Genomic DNA, 17,534 nt, shown 5'->3' on the forward strand with positions numbered 1-17,534 from the left:
AACAAAGGAAATTCTCTTTTCTGTGAAAATAAGACTAGTAAATTAAAAATACATGTTTGCTGTCTTAAAAGTGATTCTCATGTGAAACAGTTGAACAAATCTGTTTTGTCCACTAAAAATTTAGATGAACAATAAAAGTTTTGGAAAAACTTGTTTTTACTTAGGCATTTTATTATCATGCCTTATAACATTACAATATTATAAATCTCAAAGCAAGGTAAAGATTAACATGAAAAACTGTACTAGATAAAGCATAAAATTAAGTAGCTGAAAATAAAGCTACTGTATGCCAGAAATAAATCCTATTCATGCACTTTATAGAAATCTAATGAATATGAATCAAAAGCATAGATTAGAAATTAAGAGATAAATTGCCTAGATCTGAATTCTAGTTGTAACTCTGGGCTATTTCCTCCTTATGCTGTTTCCTCACTTATAAAATGAGACGCAGTAATAGGACTATCTCAGAGGTTTATTGTAAGGATTAAATTAGTTAAAATGCATAAAAATTCCTAACAGTTCCTAGCAGAACATAAGGACTCAAACAATATCAGCTACTGTAGTCACCATCACACCTCAACTAAACAACAAATATATAAACTGTTTGGTCCAAAGCAGTATAATCTCTTGCATAACACAGTGTGTTAAAAAGTATTTTTCCTCTTTTCAATTGTTGGTTATAAAATTCTCACAATATGCCTCAGTTCCCTTTTTACAATTCTCCAATTATTTTTCTGAAATATTTACTACATGATCTTTCATCCTATATCCTTACTCCACCTGGAAGACTTTTTTTTGTATATGCTGCCTTTACACTATTATTTTAATTAGTATTGTTTATCTGGAAAGACAAGTACTACAGCCTCACCAATCTTCTTCTTTTTTTTTCCCCCTCTAATTTTATTGCTGTTCAACCCGCCTAACCCCAACACCTCCCCACCTCCCTCCCATTTCCAACCCCCTCCCACCCCCCCGTTATTGTCCATGTGTCCTTCATAATTGTTCCTACAAACCCGTCTCCCCTGAAATTCACTCCCCTCTCCCCTCTGGTCACTGTCAGCCTGTTCTCAATTTCAGTGTCTTTGGTTATATTTTGCTTGTTTGTTTGTTTTGTTGATTAGGTTCCTGTTAAAGGTGAGAACATATGGTACTTGTCTTTCACTGCCTGGCTTATTTCACTTAGCATAATGCTTTCCAGTTCCATCCATGCTGCCACAAAGGGTAGGAGCTCCTTCTTTCTCACTGCTGCATAGAATTCCATTGTGTAAATGTACCACAGTTTTTTGATCCACTCATTTGCTGATGGGCACCTAGGTTACTTCCAGCACTTGGCTATTATAAATTGTGCTGCTATGAACATTGGGGTGCATAGGTTCTTTTGGATTTCACCAATCTTTTTTCATAAATCTTAGGGCTATATTAAAGCATTTTTTCCAGATATTATATTTCTAAAGGGGATAAGTAAATTCCAATCTACTCCACTGTTATTCTAATAGAATGGTATACTAATGCTATTATATTAAATGTACATATTAATTTCAAAAAATCGAACATTTCTGTGACATTAAAATGTTCTCTTTTTGAAGACAAAGAATGCTGTGGAGACAATTGGGAAATATGAATAAGATCAGTAGATTAAATAATAGCATTGTATCCATTTTAATATTCTGATTTGATAATTGTGTAAGATTAAAACAGGAAATTCTCACTAAAATAATTAGAGATAAAAGGGTATTAAGACTTCAACTTACTCTCAAGTTCAGAAAAATAACAAAAAAAGAGGGACAATATGGTGACAATACGATCACAGAATCTAGGAGAATAGTTACCAGGAGTTTTTTAATTATTCTTATAACTTTCCTGTAAGTCCCAAATAATGTCAGAATAAGACCAATTCATTCTCATTCTCTCTCCTCCCTCCCTCTCTGCCTCTCCTTTCCTCTCGCACACACAAACACATGCACAATGGTGTGCCAAAAGAATTTTTAAAACATGCAGTACCTAACTACTTAGTCAGGGACACTGACCTCTTTTCCCTTAGATTGTCAAATTAAAAAACAACAGCCAACACAACAATGTCTGTCTGGTGTGAATGAATCAAAATAAAATCTTTATTTTTGTCAGTCAAAAAATATATTTTTTGGTGTGCCACAGAATTTTAGTGATTAATTTTTGTGCCATGAGATAAAAAGGTTAAATATCACTATTCTAGATCATAGCCTTAACAATCTAAAAGTAATGTTATTTCTTCTTTTCTACAATTTACATCACCTTGCACTTACAAGAACATCAAAATATAGTTAAATAATGATGACAGCCGATAACATTTTCTCCTAATAATAGAAATGGCTTTAACCATTTAAAATGATGTTTAGTAAACAGTCTTTATCATATTCAAATTGTTTTCTTACATCTTTTTTTTCTCAGTTTTATTGAGGCTGGTTGCTGAAATCATATACTTCTTTCCTACATGTGCTGATATCTTCACATACTGTTTCTATTTTAATTTGTTTTCATATAATTTACTTTAAATGTAGAAATCTTAATATTAAATCATCTTTGAATTCCATTAATAAATTCTAAGTGGTCACAGTATATAAATCTTTTATTATATTGTTGGAGTATGTTGGTTAAAGTTTTAGAATTTTGTACCCATATTCTTAAGTGAAATTGATCTTTTAGAGTTCGATTTTTCCAGTACCATTCTCATGTTGTGATGATTGTATAAAATGCACTGGGGAAGTCTTCACCTTTTTTTAATGTGCCAGAAAAGATCAGCAACATTTGAATTATCTGTTCCTAACGTGTAAGAAAGTACCCATACTGGTGCTTTGTATGTTTTTCTAATTCTTAGCAAATATTCTCGTCAAATCTTCTAGTTCACCTTCGGTTTGAAGTTTGCTCATTTATATAGCTAGCGTCCTCTAGGAATTGATGTGTGATCCACATGTTCAGGCACCACTGCCGAAATAAGCAATGGGCCCAGGAGGGGTCCGTCGCTTGGCGCCCTGTGAGGACCTGAGAAGCAAGCTCCATGCTCCCCCACTGCCTCTGCCGCAGAGATGAGAGTGCTCTAAAACCACAGGGAAAAGGAACTTCGTGCCTGTGTTCAGCTTCTCTCCAGAAACCTAGAAGGTTGCACCTCTTCCATAGGGGTTTTCCTTTCCAGTTAGCCAGCTCTGTCTTGCCCAGAGGTGGCAAGTCCTTCACCAATTTACTTTATTGCAAAACTATCAGATTCAATACCCAGCTCCCATTATTAAGATCAGGTCACAAACACAGAAGCTGCTGCAAGTACCGTGCAGAGGAACTGGAGTAGAGGGCGACAGAGACTTGCACCATCTCCCCGGATTCTCCCACAAGGTGAGACTTAATTCCAGACGACATGTGTGAGCACACAGCACTGACTGCCATTCTACCCACGCAGTGGTAACCTCCTCACACACCCACATGTCTGACCCACCTCAAATTCCGCGTGCCTGTGAATATCCTCCGCTCGCTGCCGGCTCAGGATAAATTCAGCTTCATTCGCTACTCTTACTAGATGGTCCTTCATTGTTTGGCTCAGCAACCTATAAAGAGATGAATATTATCCAGTAAATACAAGGTCTGTCAGGAAAAAGCCCAGCCACTCTTAATATAACAAGAGCAGTTTGCGTGACACTGATGTAACCTGGCAGCCAAGGAGAGTAGACTGCAGTGTGCATGCATGAGCAATGATGACTTCACTGTACTAGTCAGTGGGCGGCCACTGAATGAGCATGTGCACTGTGTGGTCGTCATATTCAAAATGACTGAGCCAGTAGAGCAACAAATCTGCATCAAGTTTTGTGTTAAGCATGGGCATTCCTCCACAGAACCTATTCGGATGATTTGAAGGGCTGCAGCTATGGTGATTGGCAGCTTCATCAACGCACCCTCTCATACATCACATATCTTGCAGAACTTTTTGGCAAAACTTCAAATCACCCAAGTGACTCAGCCTCACTACAGCCCAGATTGGGCACCCTGAGACTTCTAGCTTTTCCCAAAACTAAAATCATCTTTGAAGGGGAAGAGATTTCAGACTGTCCATGAGATTCAGGAAAATACGATGGGGCAGCTGATGGTGATTGGGAGAACTGTGTGAGGTCCCAAGGTACCTATTTTTAAGGAGACGGAGGTGTCATTGTTCTATGTACAATGTTTCTTGTATCTTCTTTAATAATGTCTCTATTTTTCATATTACATGGCTAGAAAACTTCTGGACAGACCTCTCTATCTATACACATATACCATAGATTTAAGGCAGCCAAGATTTAAGGAGCCAAGATCCTACAGAAGAAAATATGCCTGACTTTTCCCATTGAAGCATTTGTTATTCACAGGTGGGAAGAGAGAAGCTAAGCAGAACTGTGTTCAGTCTTACAGAGCTAGGGACAGAACAATTGAATTTTATAACCTGCCAAGATAGATGGGTCCTAGTAGATTATCCAGGTTTATAGAAGTAACCCAGATATACCTTATGAAAGAAGAAACAGACCAGGCCTCAAATATACTATTAAAACAAACTCTCAAACAACATTATGGTGATTTATTCTCAGTTTAACTAAACAAAAAAGCTAAAAAAAAAAAAAATCAGAACCTCACAGGGTGAGGAGAAAAGAACCCAGAAATCAATGTACAAGGGATACAGTAAAAACCCAGATTTTCATAAGACCTCATAAAGATTGCATGCTAGGAGTAAGCAAACTGAAAATAGGACAAACTCTCACAAAGATTTTTAAAACTGCAGTTTTAACTCAATCAGCTCAGCCCTCAATTAACATAATCAGCACCTAGTCTGACTGCTAATCAGAAATCAAAAGGAAATCCTCCCAAGGGGAAGATATCATCACCTAGAGACTTACATTTACTCTTGCAATTTTAAAAACACTTCCCAACATCCAATCATAAATTAACAGACATAACATCAAATGAATAAAAACCAAATAGAAATCAACTCACAGAAAATGAAGACAGTAAAGTTTCACATCCAAATACTATAATTAATGTAGTTATAGTTAAAAACAGACTCCATAAAAAAGAATTCCAGTAAAGATTCAAAACTGCACTGAACGAAACAAACATGAAATTAGCAATAGATTTACCAGCTTATGAAACTCAACTAAAGAAGAAATACCCAACTCAAAGAGGGTTCAGTGACAACTGTATAGAAGTACAGTAAAAAAAAAATGAGGAAATTCTGACAAAACACTTAACAGACATAAGACATGGTAAAAAGTCTAACATGTATGTGGTGTAAACAGAGTAGACAATTTAGAGATAATTAGAAAAGAGCAATATTTGAAGACAACTGAGAAAAAGTTCTCTTCAAAAGATGCACAGTTCAAAATATTGGTAATCAGGGTGCGCACAGAAATGGTTGAGTATGGTCCCAAAAGAGATGAAAAAGTGAAAGTTATGCAAAGTGAAATAAAGGAAAATGTACAGGGAACCAACAGTGATGGAAAGGAAACCTGGCTCAAATCAACAATTTGGACCAATTTAACCACAAAAGAATGAAGAAACAAGAATTCAAAAAAATGAGGAGAGGCATAGGAACCTCTGGGACAACTTTAAACATTCCAATGTCCAAATCATAGGGGTGCAAGAAGGAGAAGAGGAAGAGCAAGAAATTGAAAATTTATTGAGAACTTCCCTAATCTGGCAAAGAAAATAGACTTCCAGGAAGTGTAGGAAGCTCAGAGAGTCCCAAAGAAGTTGGACATAAGGAGAAACACACCAAAGCACATCATAATTACATTATCCAAGATTAAACAGAAGGAGAAAATCTTAAAAGCAGCAAGAGGAAAGGAGAGAGTTACCTACAAAGGAGATCCCATAAGACTATCAACTGATTTCTCAAAAGGCAAGAAGAGGCCAGAAAGAAGTATTTCAAGTCATGAAAGGCAAGGACCTACATCCAAGATTACTCTAACCCAGCAAAGCTATCAGTTAGAATGGAAGGGCAGATAAAGTGCTTCCTAGACAAGGTCAAGTTAAAGGAGTTCATCATCACCAAGCCCTTATTATATGAAATGTTAAAGGCACTTATCTAAGAAAAAGATGATCAAAAATATAAACAGTAAAATGACAAACCACAACTCTCAACAACTGAACCTAAAAAAAAAAAAAAAACTAAGCAAACAACTGAACAGGAACAGAATCACAGAAATGGAGATCCAATGGAGTGTTATCAGCAGGGATTGGGGAAAAGGTACAGGGAATAAGACGTATAATTGGTAGGGACAAAACAGACAGGGGGTGGTTAAGAACAGTATGGGAAATGGAGAAGCCAAAGAACTTATATGTATTACCCATGGACATGATCTAAGGTGGGGGAATGCTGGTGGGGGGGGGGTGCAGTGCGGAGAGGAATAAAGGGGAGACAAAAAATGGGACAACTGTAATAGCATAATTAATAAAATATACTTTTTTAAAAGGCAGCCTCCCTTTGTCTCTGTGGAGCTGTCACACTGGAGCTGGAGCTCTAACGCCGGCTGCAGCTGTACCACTGGAGCCCAGCAGAACTGGGCTCTGCTGGTACATTGCCAGAGCAGAGCTGGGACAGGGGAGCCACCTCGCCCAGGCTGCTCCACGGTCACGTGGTATAATAATGAGCCCGATCAGTAATGAGCTCTCTCACACCATTCTGTTCCACAACTGTGCTGAAATCACAAGCGAGCTACTCCACAGCTGAGCTGTTTCACAATTGAGCTGTTTGCACTGAATAAACTCTCCCCCCTTGACTGCACTCCAAATTGGGAAACTCCTGTTGGCATTGAACTGGTGATGACAACCTTTGGTTGACATTACACCAGACAAAGGGTGGATTCACAAGGGTGGGACAAAGCAGGCCAGGGGAGATTTCATCACGCCACTCATAATGACACGCAACTGAAACTTAAGAGTTGTGGATATCTGGAATTTTCCAGTTACTTTTGGACCATGGTTGACCACGGGTAACTGAAATGATGGAAAGCAAAACCATGGATAAAGCGGGACTACTGCACTGTTATTAACATAAATAAAATTGGCTCAAAGAAGCAAAATTAGAGAGAGATAAGCACTTCAAGTAAGATAAACAAACCAGAGATACAGATATTCAGAATTTTGAGATTTTACATTTGCACGTTCCTAAGAATATGGCCTATAACCAGGTATTAAAAACATAAAGCTACAGAATATTTTTTAACAATGTGATACAACCTTGATCTAATTGACATACATACATGTATACACTACATCCACTAAGTGAAAAGTAAAATTCCTTTCAGGTAAGCATAGAATGTATAGAAGAACAGGCAAAATGTGGGGTCACTAAGAAATCTGTAATGAATTTCAAAGGAAATCATACAGAATAGGTTCTGGGACACAGTAGAACCAACCCAGAAAAAAATAACAAAACAGAACACTATGCAAAGAGATTCTGAGATTGCCCCTACTTTCCAAATGTCTCCCGCCTACAAGACAATGCAATGTCTTACCTATGATTTGGGGTAACATCAGTAGGGTATTTTTCAAAGGCTATTAAACAGTACACATTCAGGCATCACAGATAAAAACAATCCCTAGTGCAATTTTAAAACTGGTAATGAATGACTTCCTACGACTCAACAGTTAGAGAAGGCGAGGGTTTTCACAAGTGCAGATGTGAAATACTGGTTTGTGCTTCTTAGTTTCTCTCTGGAGACCAAAAACCACATCGTGAATTTAACATCAATACACTGCCTCACACCACTCAAACATTAATTGAATTGATTAGTCAATGGCACGCCATTTTCCCAGTCCCCAAACAACCAACCTCAAAGTTATTCTAGTCTCCTCCCTCTTCTCTACTAGCTTCCTCCAGGCTCCTAATCAATCAGCAAATATTGTATTTCCTCTGTGATATTTCCAGATTGAATTCATGCTCTCTATTTCATAGGCAATGCCCTAAAAATCAAAACTTAATCATTTCATCCACATTATAACTGAAAAAGTCTTTTGAGTACTTATTTTGATTTTTTAACATCTTTCTCCACACTTCCCTCTGTCTTTTGAATATCCGTCAAATGCCTGTTAAACAGCTACTATGTTACTATAAAGACAAGGCTAAGCACTAGAGATCAGCTTTCCTTACAGTGTAGTTGGGGAATAAGAGATTACCATGAGGTCCTGTCCAGCTTTAACATTAACATAAGTGCTATGGTGGACACACTACAGGGTGACCTCCAATAAGGCAAAATCTTATATATTCCACCCCATTGAGTTTGACCTGGGCAGAATCTGGGACTTGCTTCTAGGAATAGAACATACGAAGTCTTTCCAGAAGGTACCCAGCCATGTAATATGAAAAGTAAAGACATTATTGAAGATAATACAAGAAATATTGTACACAGGACAATGACGCCTCAGTCCCCTTCAACTTGGGCACTTTGGGACCTCACACAGTTCTCCCAATCACCATCAGCCACCCCATCCTATTGTCAATGAGATTGGGTGCCCTAATCTCATCAACGGTCTGAAATCTCTTCCCTTTCAAAGGTGTTTTTAGTTTTGGGAAAAGCCAGAATTTGCAGGGCACCTAATCTGGGCTGTAGTGGGGCTGAGTCTCCTAGGTGACTTGATGTTTTGCCAAAAACAACTGCACAAGACATGATGCATGAGCGGACAATGTCGTGATGAAGCTGCCAGTCACCAGTTGCCCACAGCTGCAGCCTTCTGAATCATCCAAATAGTTTCTGCATAAGAATATTCAAACTTAAGACACAACTTGATGCAGATTTGTTGCTCTACCCACTCAGTCATTTTCAATGCAATGGCCACACAGTACACATGCTCACTCAAGGGCATCTACCACCCCCACTGACTAATACAGTGAAGATGTCATTGTTCACACATGTGCATTCCAGTCCACTCTCCTTGGCTATCAGGTTACATCGATGTTGTACAAACCATTCTCGTTATATTAACAATGGCTGGACTTTTTCCATACAGACCTTGTATAGCAAGGGCAATGAGACGGTCACTCCTTAATTAGGTTACTTTTGCACAGCAAAGGTGACACATTATAAGGCTCTGCCTTAGCTGACTGAAGAGATTCTTCAGCCATCCTTGAAAAAGTAAGCTGCCATGTGTGAGAGAACCATGTGACAAGAAGCTAAGGGCAGCCTCTAGCAGCTGAGATCAAACCCTGGTGACAGCCGACAAGAAAATGGGAACCTCAGCCCTGCAAGTGAAAGGGACTGAATTCTGCCAATAACCACATGAGATGAGAAGAGGTCTCCAAGCTCAGGAGAAAAACACAGTTTGGCCAACACCTCCACTGCAGACTTGTGAAATTCTAAGCAGAGGATCCAGCTGAGCTATGCCAGACACCTGACGCACAGGCATTGCAAGGCAGTAAATGTGTCTTTTTAAAGCTGCCACGTTTGTGGTACTGTATTATGCACCAATAGATGTGTAATACAAGTATAGCTACAACATAAAAATGCATGTGCCATCCACAGTTCTCTAGAAACAAAGATCACTATAAGCTCCTCAATGGAAGAAAAAACAACCCCTTTGAAGAGGAAAGGTCACTGCAGACAATACTTTGAACACAGTTATGAAGGGGAAAAAGTGTTGTATTTTGAACAGAGCCAAACACCCTGTCCTACCATTTAATTTTCAAGATGGACATTTACTATATAGATAGATCAAAAGTCAAGCAACAGACAACTAACACTCAGTCTTGATGTTTTATTCTTTTCTTTAATGCTTTAGTATAAAAGTAACATATTGTAAAGAAAATCATGCAATACTTCAATAATAAAGCAACAACTGAAAACTACCAACCCTCATTTCATTTTTAAAAATAAGCCACCACCATTAACAGTTTATGTTCCTATCTCTACACTTTTCTAAACTTACAGCAACATATATGGTACCTGTGTACATATGTACATATACACAATTATGTATATGTGTACGTATGTATGTATATGTAAAAACACTTTTAACACTTGTATTAATGCATTTGTATAGTATGAACGAGTCATTCCAGATGAACCTGTTCATTTTACTTAATGTTGTACCATTATCATACAAAGGATTTCTGTGGCTGGAATGTACCATAATTTATAAAACTAGTCCCTCATTCAGAGATCATTCATTTTTCCTTCTCCACCCTAATAAAATCATTTATCCAGTTACTGAAGCTAGAAATGAGTCATATTTGACTCTTACTTCTTCGACATCTAATAGACTAAGTGCTGTCCATTCTACCTCTGCAATAATCTAAAAGCTGTTTCTATAATATTTTCCAGTTCCCCACAGGCACTCGGCACCATGGCTTCAATCACTACAATAGCCTCCAACCAAACTTCTTTCAAATAGTCTTATTAGTCTAGCCAGTGCTCCACAGGGTCATTTTTCTAAAATGAAAATCTTACCATCACTGCATACTTTTAAACAAGTTAACTACCTTCCCATGATCTACGGAAGAGAGTGAACAAGTTTGGACAGCTTAGAAACCAAGCTCCTTTTTGCTACTCTCTCATACTCTAAGACTGTTTTCTCAAATATTACACTCTACTTTTGCACCTCTTTGCATCTGTTCCTACTAGTCTCTCAGCCAGGAATGACCTCATTTCTAATTCCATCTTGCCTATCTTATTTATCCTTCAAAGCAAAACTCAAAAGTCAACTAAGTAAAACCTTTTCTGATCCTACATCTGTTTCCCTCCGCAGAACTAATCTCCTACCAAGGTGCATATGCCTTTTTTGTGGTACTTACTACATTGTATCATTCTGTATGACACCATGTCAATTATGTATTTACAAATCTGTCTTCCATTCCAGATTGCACCAACCTTGTGTAATTTATCCTCATATCCCCAGACCACAGAACAGTGCCTGATCATTGCTGGGGGCCAGCAGTGCTTTTGAGGAAAATAAATTTTAACACGAACTCATGCCTACTACATGCAAGGAATACAAAGATGCATACAACTATCGACAGGGAGTTTACAATCTAATATAAGAGGCTAAGACTACATGCAAACAGTGGCAATTGTGATAACTACTATACAGTTCTTCAGACATCTCACTCTCTTCTTCTCTTACCTTCTTCAACATGAAATAGAACTTTCCTGGATTTCCTCCTGCTCAGGAGCTGCTTCTTCACTGTCTCCTTTCCTACTGCCTCCTGTTCTGCATTCATTACCTTTAAATGTTGTTGTCCCAGAGTCAGTTCTGTGTCCTTCCTCTATCTGGATTAGATAATCCATCCTATGGCCTGCAAGTCTCACCTATGCTTGCCGATTCCTGTTACTCTGATCCCACTCTTGGTTCCCTGTATTTTCAACTCATACAGCTAGCTGTCCAACTAAAGTTTTCACTTGGATACCCAATGGGCATTTGAAATTTAATATTTTTTTGAAATTTAATATTTCCCAAGAGAACCCTTGGTTCTACCTACCTACTATCAATATAAACTCTTCCCCTATCCCTACCTCATTTTTATCACTTCTACAAATGCAATGAAGTCCACTTAAATTAGCCCTACAATTAACCCTTGATTTTTCTTTCCCTTACTCCCAAATCCAATTCATGAAGGCAAGTTCTACTGCTTTAACTCTTAACTATATCACACGCCTGTCTACATATCTCCATCACTACAGCTATGAGATGAGCCTAAGTCACCTTCATCTCCTGCCTGAAATATTTCAGTAGTATCTACATTGATTAATCTGCATCCATTCTTCCCCATACACAAACTCTATTACTATTCATTCTTTTAAAACCGAAATCATAGGGCTGGGAATACTGGAAATTCAGATGCAAAAGAATGAAGTTGGATCCTTACTTTACACCATGTGGAAAAATTAAGTCAAATGAATTAAAGATGTAAATGTAATGCTATAACTATAAAACTCTTAGAAGAAAACGTAGGGGGGAAACTTCATAACTTTTGATTTGGCCAAGACACCAAGTGCACAGTCAACACATGAAAAAAAAATAGATAAATTGGACTACCAGTATATCGAAATTTAAAACTGTGCATCAAAGCATTAATCAACAGTGTAAAAAGGTATTCCAGGGAAGGGGAGAAAATATTTTCAAATAACTGATGAGAGGTTAATATCCAGAATATACAAAGATCTACTACAACTCAACATCAAAAAAATAAACAACCTGATTTAAAACTGAGCAAAGTACTGAACAGAAATTTCTCCAAAGATATACAAATGGCTAATAAGCAATAGAAAAGATGCTCAAAATCATTAAGCATTAGGGAAATGCAAATCAAACCCATCTCACACCCATTGGAATGGTTACTATAAAAAAATAAAATAAAATTACTGTTGGCAGGAATATGGAGAAATTGAAACCCTTATGCACTATTGGTGGAAGTGTAAAATTGTGCAGCTGTTAAGGAAAACAGTATAGTGGTTCCTCAAAAAATTATTTATATAGATCACATGATCGAGAAATTCCACTGCTGAGTACACTGCTGAAAGAAAAGAAAGTAGGGAGTAGCAGCACAGTAAGTTAACAACAACCAAGAGGTGAGAGCCACCCAGTGTTCACTGAAGGAAAAACGGATAAATCAAATGTGATATATATATGTATACACAGTGGAATACTATTCGGCCTTTAAAAGGAAGGAAATTCTGATGTCTGCAACAATATGAATGAAAACTGAAGACCTGATGCCAAGTAAAAAAAGCCAGACACCAAAGGACAAATACTGTACGATCCCACTAATATGAAGTACCTGCAGTAGTCAAATTCATTGAGACGGGAACTCTAATGGTACTTGCCAGGGGCAAGGGAGGGGGGAGGGGAGGCTAAGCAATGGGCAATTATTTAATAGGTATTAAGTTTCGGTTTTGCAAGATGAAATGAGTTCTAGAGATGGATGGTGATGATGAATACAAAATAAAGTGAATATACTTAATGCCACTCAACCATACGCATTCAAACAGTTAAGGTTGCATATTTTACCATAATTAGAAAATTTTTAAAATAAACAGTTAAATGCCACAAATACAAACAAAACAAAAAACCCTATGTCATATCATCCCATTCCTCTGCACAAAACTGAAATGTGTTCTTACTGAACAAGATTAAATCCAAATCTCATCACAGCTTACAGAGCCCTGAGCGCAATCTGAAACCCGAATACCTCTGACATTTCCAAACCTCGCTCTCCCCCTTACTCATTTTGCTCCAGACACTCTGGCCTTTCTTTTATTTGGTTCAATAACATGCCAACATCATTGTCTCCTCAAGGACTTCGTACTTTCTATTTCCTCACCTTAAAATGTTGTGACCTATCCCAAACTGGCTAGCAACTTCTCTTCATTCAAATCAACCTTCACTTCACAAAACTTCCTGAACACACTATACTGGCCTCCCTATACGCTTCCCCCTCTTCACTCTCATCGCATCCTGCTGTTTTCTTCTAAAGCAGAATCACTCTCTGAATTATCTTATTTGTTCATTAACTTGTTTATCATTTGTCCTCTTCTCCATGACAGTAGCGTCCCCTTCACAGCCACATCCTCCAGAGCGGTGCCTGGGCACACACGACACTAAGTGAGTGACAGAAAATGAGTGCCAAAACCATCTCCGATCTGTTCTTCTGTCCTGTCTGTACAGCCAGAATTTTAATCTCCTTAAGATCCAATCTACTCTTCTTTCCCATTAAGAAATATTCTGCAATTCTATACTACAAAGACCTCGTTTTATGTCAATCCTTACCTAATGCTTATTGTGTATACAGCATGTATTATGCTTGCTTATTCAGTATCATAAAAATTATGTTTGACTACTATGCATATTTCTCTATTTTCCCCATCAGGCCACAACTAATTGAGAAAAGACACATTTTACCTATTCTTTTTTAATCAACACAGCACCTAAGAGGCACTATTCAGGAGGATGTGTTCAGTCGTTATCTGATGAATGGATAGTTTGTGACAATGCTTGAAAGTAAACAGTCTCAAGTATCTAAATTTAAGTAATTCAAAGCAAAACTCTAGCTTTGAAGTTATACATAACTATATCAGAAATTTAAGTTTGAAATATTTTCACTGCATAATACAAAATATTGCTATCTAATCTTATTTAAAAGAATATTATAAACTTTGATTAGGGCATATATGAAGTATTTAATATTATTCTTCCAAAGCAGGAAGGAAGCACATACAGTTTTTTCTTCATAATTTAAAAATGCTTCTAAATCCAGTATTTCAGAAGTACTGAAATATATATTTTGAAGAAATTACTTCAAAATATATATAAATGAAACACATCTAAATGAACATTTAATTTTTTTCATCTATATGCATATCTTCCTAAATATACAAATTATACAGTATTTAGCAACTGTAATTTATCTAGTAGTTGTGTGAACTATTCTTTCTGACTAAAGTTTTAAGTATATAAGCAGTCTCAAAATATTAGGTTTACCCTATATTAAATTATCTAAGTGCAGAGCACAAAATAATTCACATATTTTAATATTAAGAAGAAAAATTATGTATAATTTATATCTGCAGTGCGAGGAGGAGAAAAAAATGCCTGTGTCAGCCTTCGGAAACAAACAGCCCTATCAAGTGACCAACTGGAAAAGATTCACGCAGGAGGCTCCATAAATAACAGTAATGATGACAACCATCTCCCATAACTACATTACAGCCCGTCGTCCACATCTGATTATACTAGTCTAGACCTTGGGTAAGCACATACACACATCTTCACCAAGAGTTTTCCAATATTACCGCGCTGTTTCCTGGGCTTTCTGTGACCCCCATTAGCAGCGACTGTCAAATTCTCTCTCCTAAACATCTTCACCACTGAAGGGAAAGGGAAGTTACCACCTTTCTGCACCCCAACAACTCAGAATATGAAAGCAATGTTCCTGAACTGGCAATCCTTCTAACAGTGTAATTTCTTTAGAATTAACTACACAGAATAGTCACAAGCCAAATCTTAGATGGAAAAAAAAAGGTTTCTGAAGTCTTCCTTCAGTAATATGACAAGTGCTGAAACCTAACCTCTCACACTATACCTGCATTTATTATTATAGTTTTATTCTTATTTTGCAGATTATTACCTAACTCTCCATGCAACTGCTTCCTTGCTCACGTCTTTCTTGCTCCCTCCCCCAACATGTACATGGCATATGCCTTATTCAGTAGCATAAAAATCCTTAAATTGGTATCTTTCTGCTCCTTTCTGATGCAAAGCTCTCTGTGACAACTGAGAGTGAGAGATGCAAAGGGTCTAACATCAAAGAATGCACAAGCCCGAAGGCTAACAAAGAAGACCAATAACCAAATAAAGAGTATTAAAAAAAGTTTTCAAAAATCTTTAGCAGGCTTCATACAAATTTATTCTTTTCTTTCTATGGAACGTACTGGGGTGACACTAACTCACAAAATCACACAGGCTGCAGGTGCACAAACCCACAACACATCACTAGGGAGGGCAAAGTGTGAAGAGGAGACTGAGTGGGGCCGGTGCGAACAAATTTAAAACAAATCTGCGTCTTTTTCAGTTCAGAACTAGCCCAGGTGGTACTGCCTTCTCGTGGAAGCCAACATCCCTTACCAGGGAGACTACAATGTGTCCATACATTTCACCGCAATTGGAATGGACATAGCAAACATTCCATACAGTTATTTCTTCCTGAAAATATAAGTGCTCAGTAATTTAAATTTTAAGTTTAACACAAATGTCACACAGCCTGACCTCAAGCCCTTTTCCTACACTTACTTTGCACAGTAACCCTTAGTTGCGTGTTGTAAAACAGTAACTCACAGTTGTAGTGAGGCTAGTGTTTGCAAGTTAGCCTGTTCTACAGGAAAAAAATTCTCAGAACTGTGAAAGAATTTATTCTCAAGAATGCGTATGTAAAGAGGGAGATGAGATAGTTTCATGCAGAAAAGAAAGAGCATTGAGGGAAATGGCTGTTTACGCCCCAACTGGAATCCAGCTTAGGATCGCTCTGTTACAACACATCCACTACCACTTCTAGTGCCCCGTAACTGCCTTTGTCTCCCCACGATGGGTAGCACTTGCTTAGCATTTCAGAGGAACTCATCCTTTTAGATCCCCTCCTTGGCCACCTTATTTAAATTACAACATCCTCTGCCCCACATTGTATCTCCTGAGATTTCTCTTCCTGTTTTTCTCATAGCATTTCACCTTCTAACATAATATAAACTCTTTTACTTCTTCATTGTCTATCTATGACAATTTAAATAACCTGTGTGAGAGAGAACGACTACTCTGTCCTTTTATGAATCCCCAATGCCCCACACATAGCTGGCGTGCATAAATGTTTCCTGAATGAAAGCAGAGACTCTGCTTTCCTTTTGTTTTCATTCAATTGTTTGCAAAGTTCAGCTTTCTTTCCTCTTTCCCCAACCCCTAATTTGACTTTTTTCTGTAATCATTTTCATTTAACATAGTAAATGATTTCATTTATATATAAACTGTTGTCGTTTTTAAAAATGTGTGAGGTTATCAAACTACTATACACACATAAGCATATTCTACAAGCAGGCTGAATCCACATCACCTTTTCCCAAAAGTTACACTTCGGCTTTGCCAAGAAAGGTTACACAAGAAATCCTGCACTTAAGGCACTGAGACCTACAATTTCTAAGGAGTAAAAGTACAACTTAAAGGCAGCACCATTGTTTTACATCAGAACAAAACATTGAGGAGCAACCACAGAAAACTGAGATCAAGCTAGAAAATTAAAAGTGGAAAGTAAGATTGGTTTAAAGCCAAACACAGAAAGAAAATAAAGAAAAATATGTTTATCCTAATTAAGGGGAGAAAATGCTAGTCCTCTTGAATACTGAACATTAATTAAATAGTCTAATCTTTAAGAAGAAAGAATAGCTCATATCTCTTCCTAAATAACCCACATGAACTTCAATATCAATCCAATCCAAGGTTAAGAGTAAAGAGAGATGAAAGTCAACTCTCAACAAATCTTTGAAACAATGAGTTCCTACTCCACTCCCAAAATTACATCGTATCCCAACAACCATTTATCAGATTTAATTAATATTTTCCCTTACATTATCTTACTATAAAAATAATTTTTTTAATTTAACCGGAAAGCATATGATTCTTTAAGAAACACTCTAGAGTGCCCAAGAGACATACTCCAGTTTAATTCAGATTCCAGCTTCAGTTGGTTCACTAGCCACACTGTTTACGTGCTACAAACACCTTTGGTTTTACCAAAATATAACCCAGATAATGGCCAAGGGGGTCAGAATAAATTATGTTTTGCCCCGTTTCCCTCGCTCCCTACCACCCTCTCCTCCTTCACTTTTCCTTCCATTCCTTCCTCTACTCACCTATTCCATAGACATTTATAAGGAATCTATGACATTCAGAGTGAAGGAAAATGCTAGAGCTACTAAATGAATGCTCAGAAAGCAGTAGTGCAACCTAAGCAGTCGAATATTGAGGAGACAGATAAGTATATTAGTACTAGAAACATTATATCTTTTATG

The 17,534-nt window shown here is 37.4% G+C and overlaps 1 protein-coding gene across 3 annotated transcripts in view; it reads right to left on the bottom strand.

Moving 5' to 3' along the window:
• LRBA (LPS responsive beige-like anchor protein) overlaps positions 1-17,534 on the bottom strand; it is a 503,590-nt gene that overhangs the window by 311,262 nt on the left and 174,794 nt on the right. For all 3 annotated transcript variants that reach the window (XM_053911800.1, XM_024569215.3, XM_045202618.2), the window contains exon 36: positions 3,464-3,572. In XM_053911800.1, coding sequence (XP_053767775.1) covers positions 3,464-3,572 — 109 coding nt within the window. The remainder of the gene's footprint in view (positions 1-3,463; positions 3,573-17,534) is intronic.

This window comes from Desmodus rotundus, chromosome 9, assembly GCF_022682495.2.
Source record: "Desmodus rotundus isolate HL8 chromosome 9, HLdesRot8A.1, whole genome shotgun sequence".
Taxonomy (NCBI): Eukaryota; Metazoa; Chordata; class Mammalia; order Chiroptera; family Phyllostomidae; genus Desmodus; species Desmodus rotundus.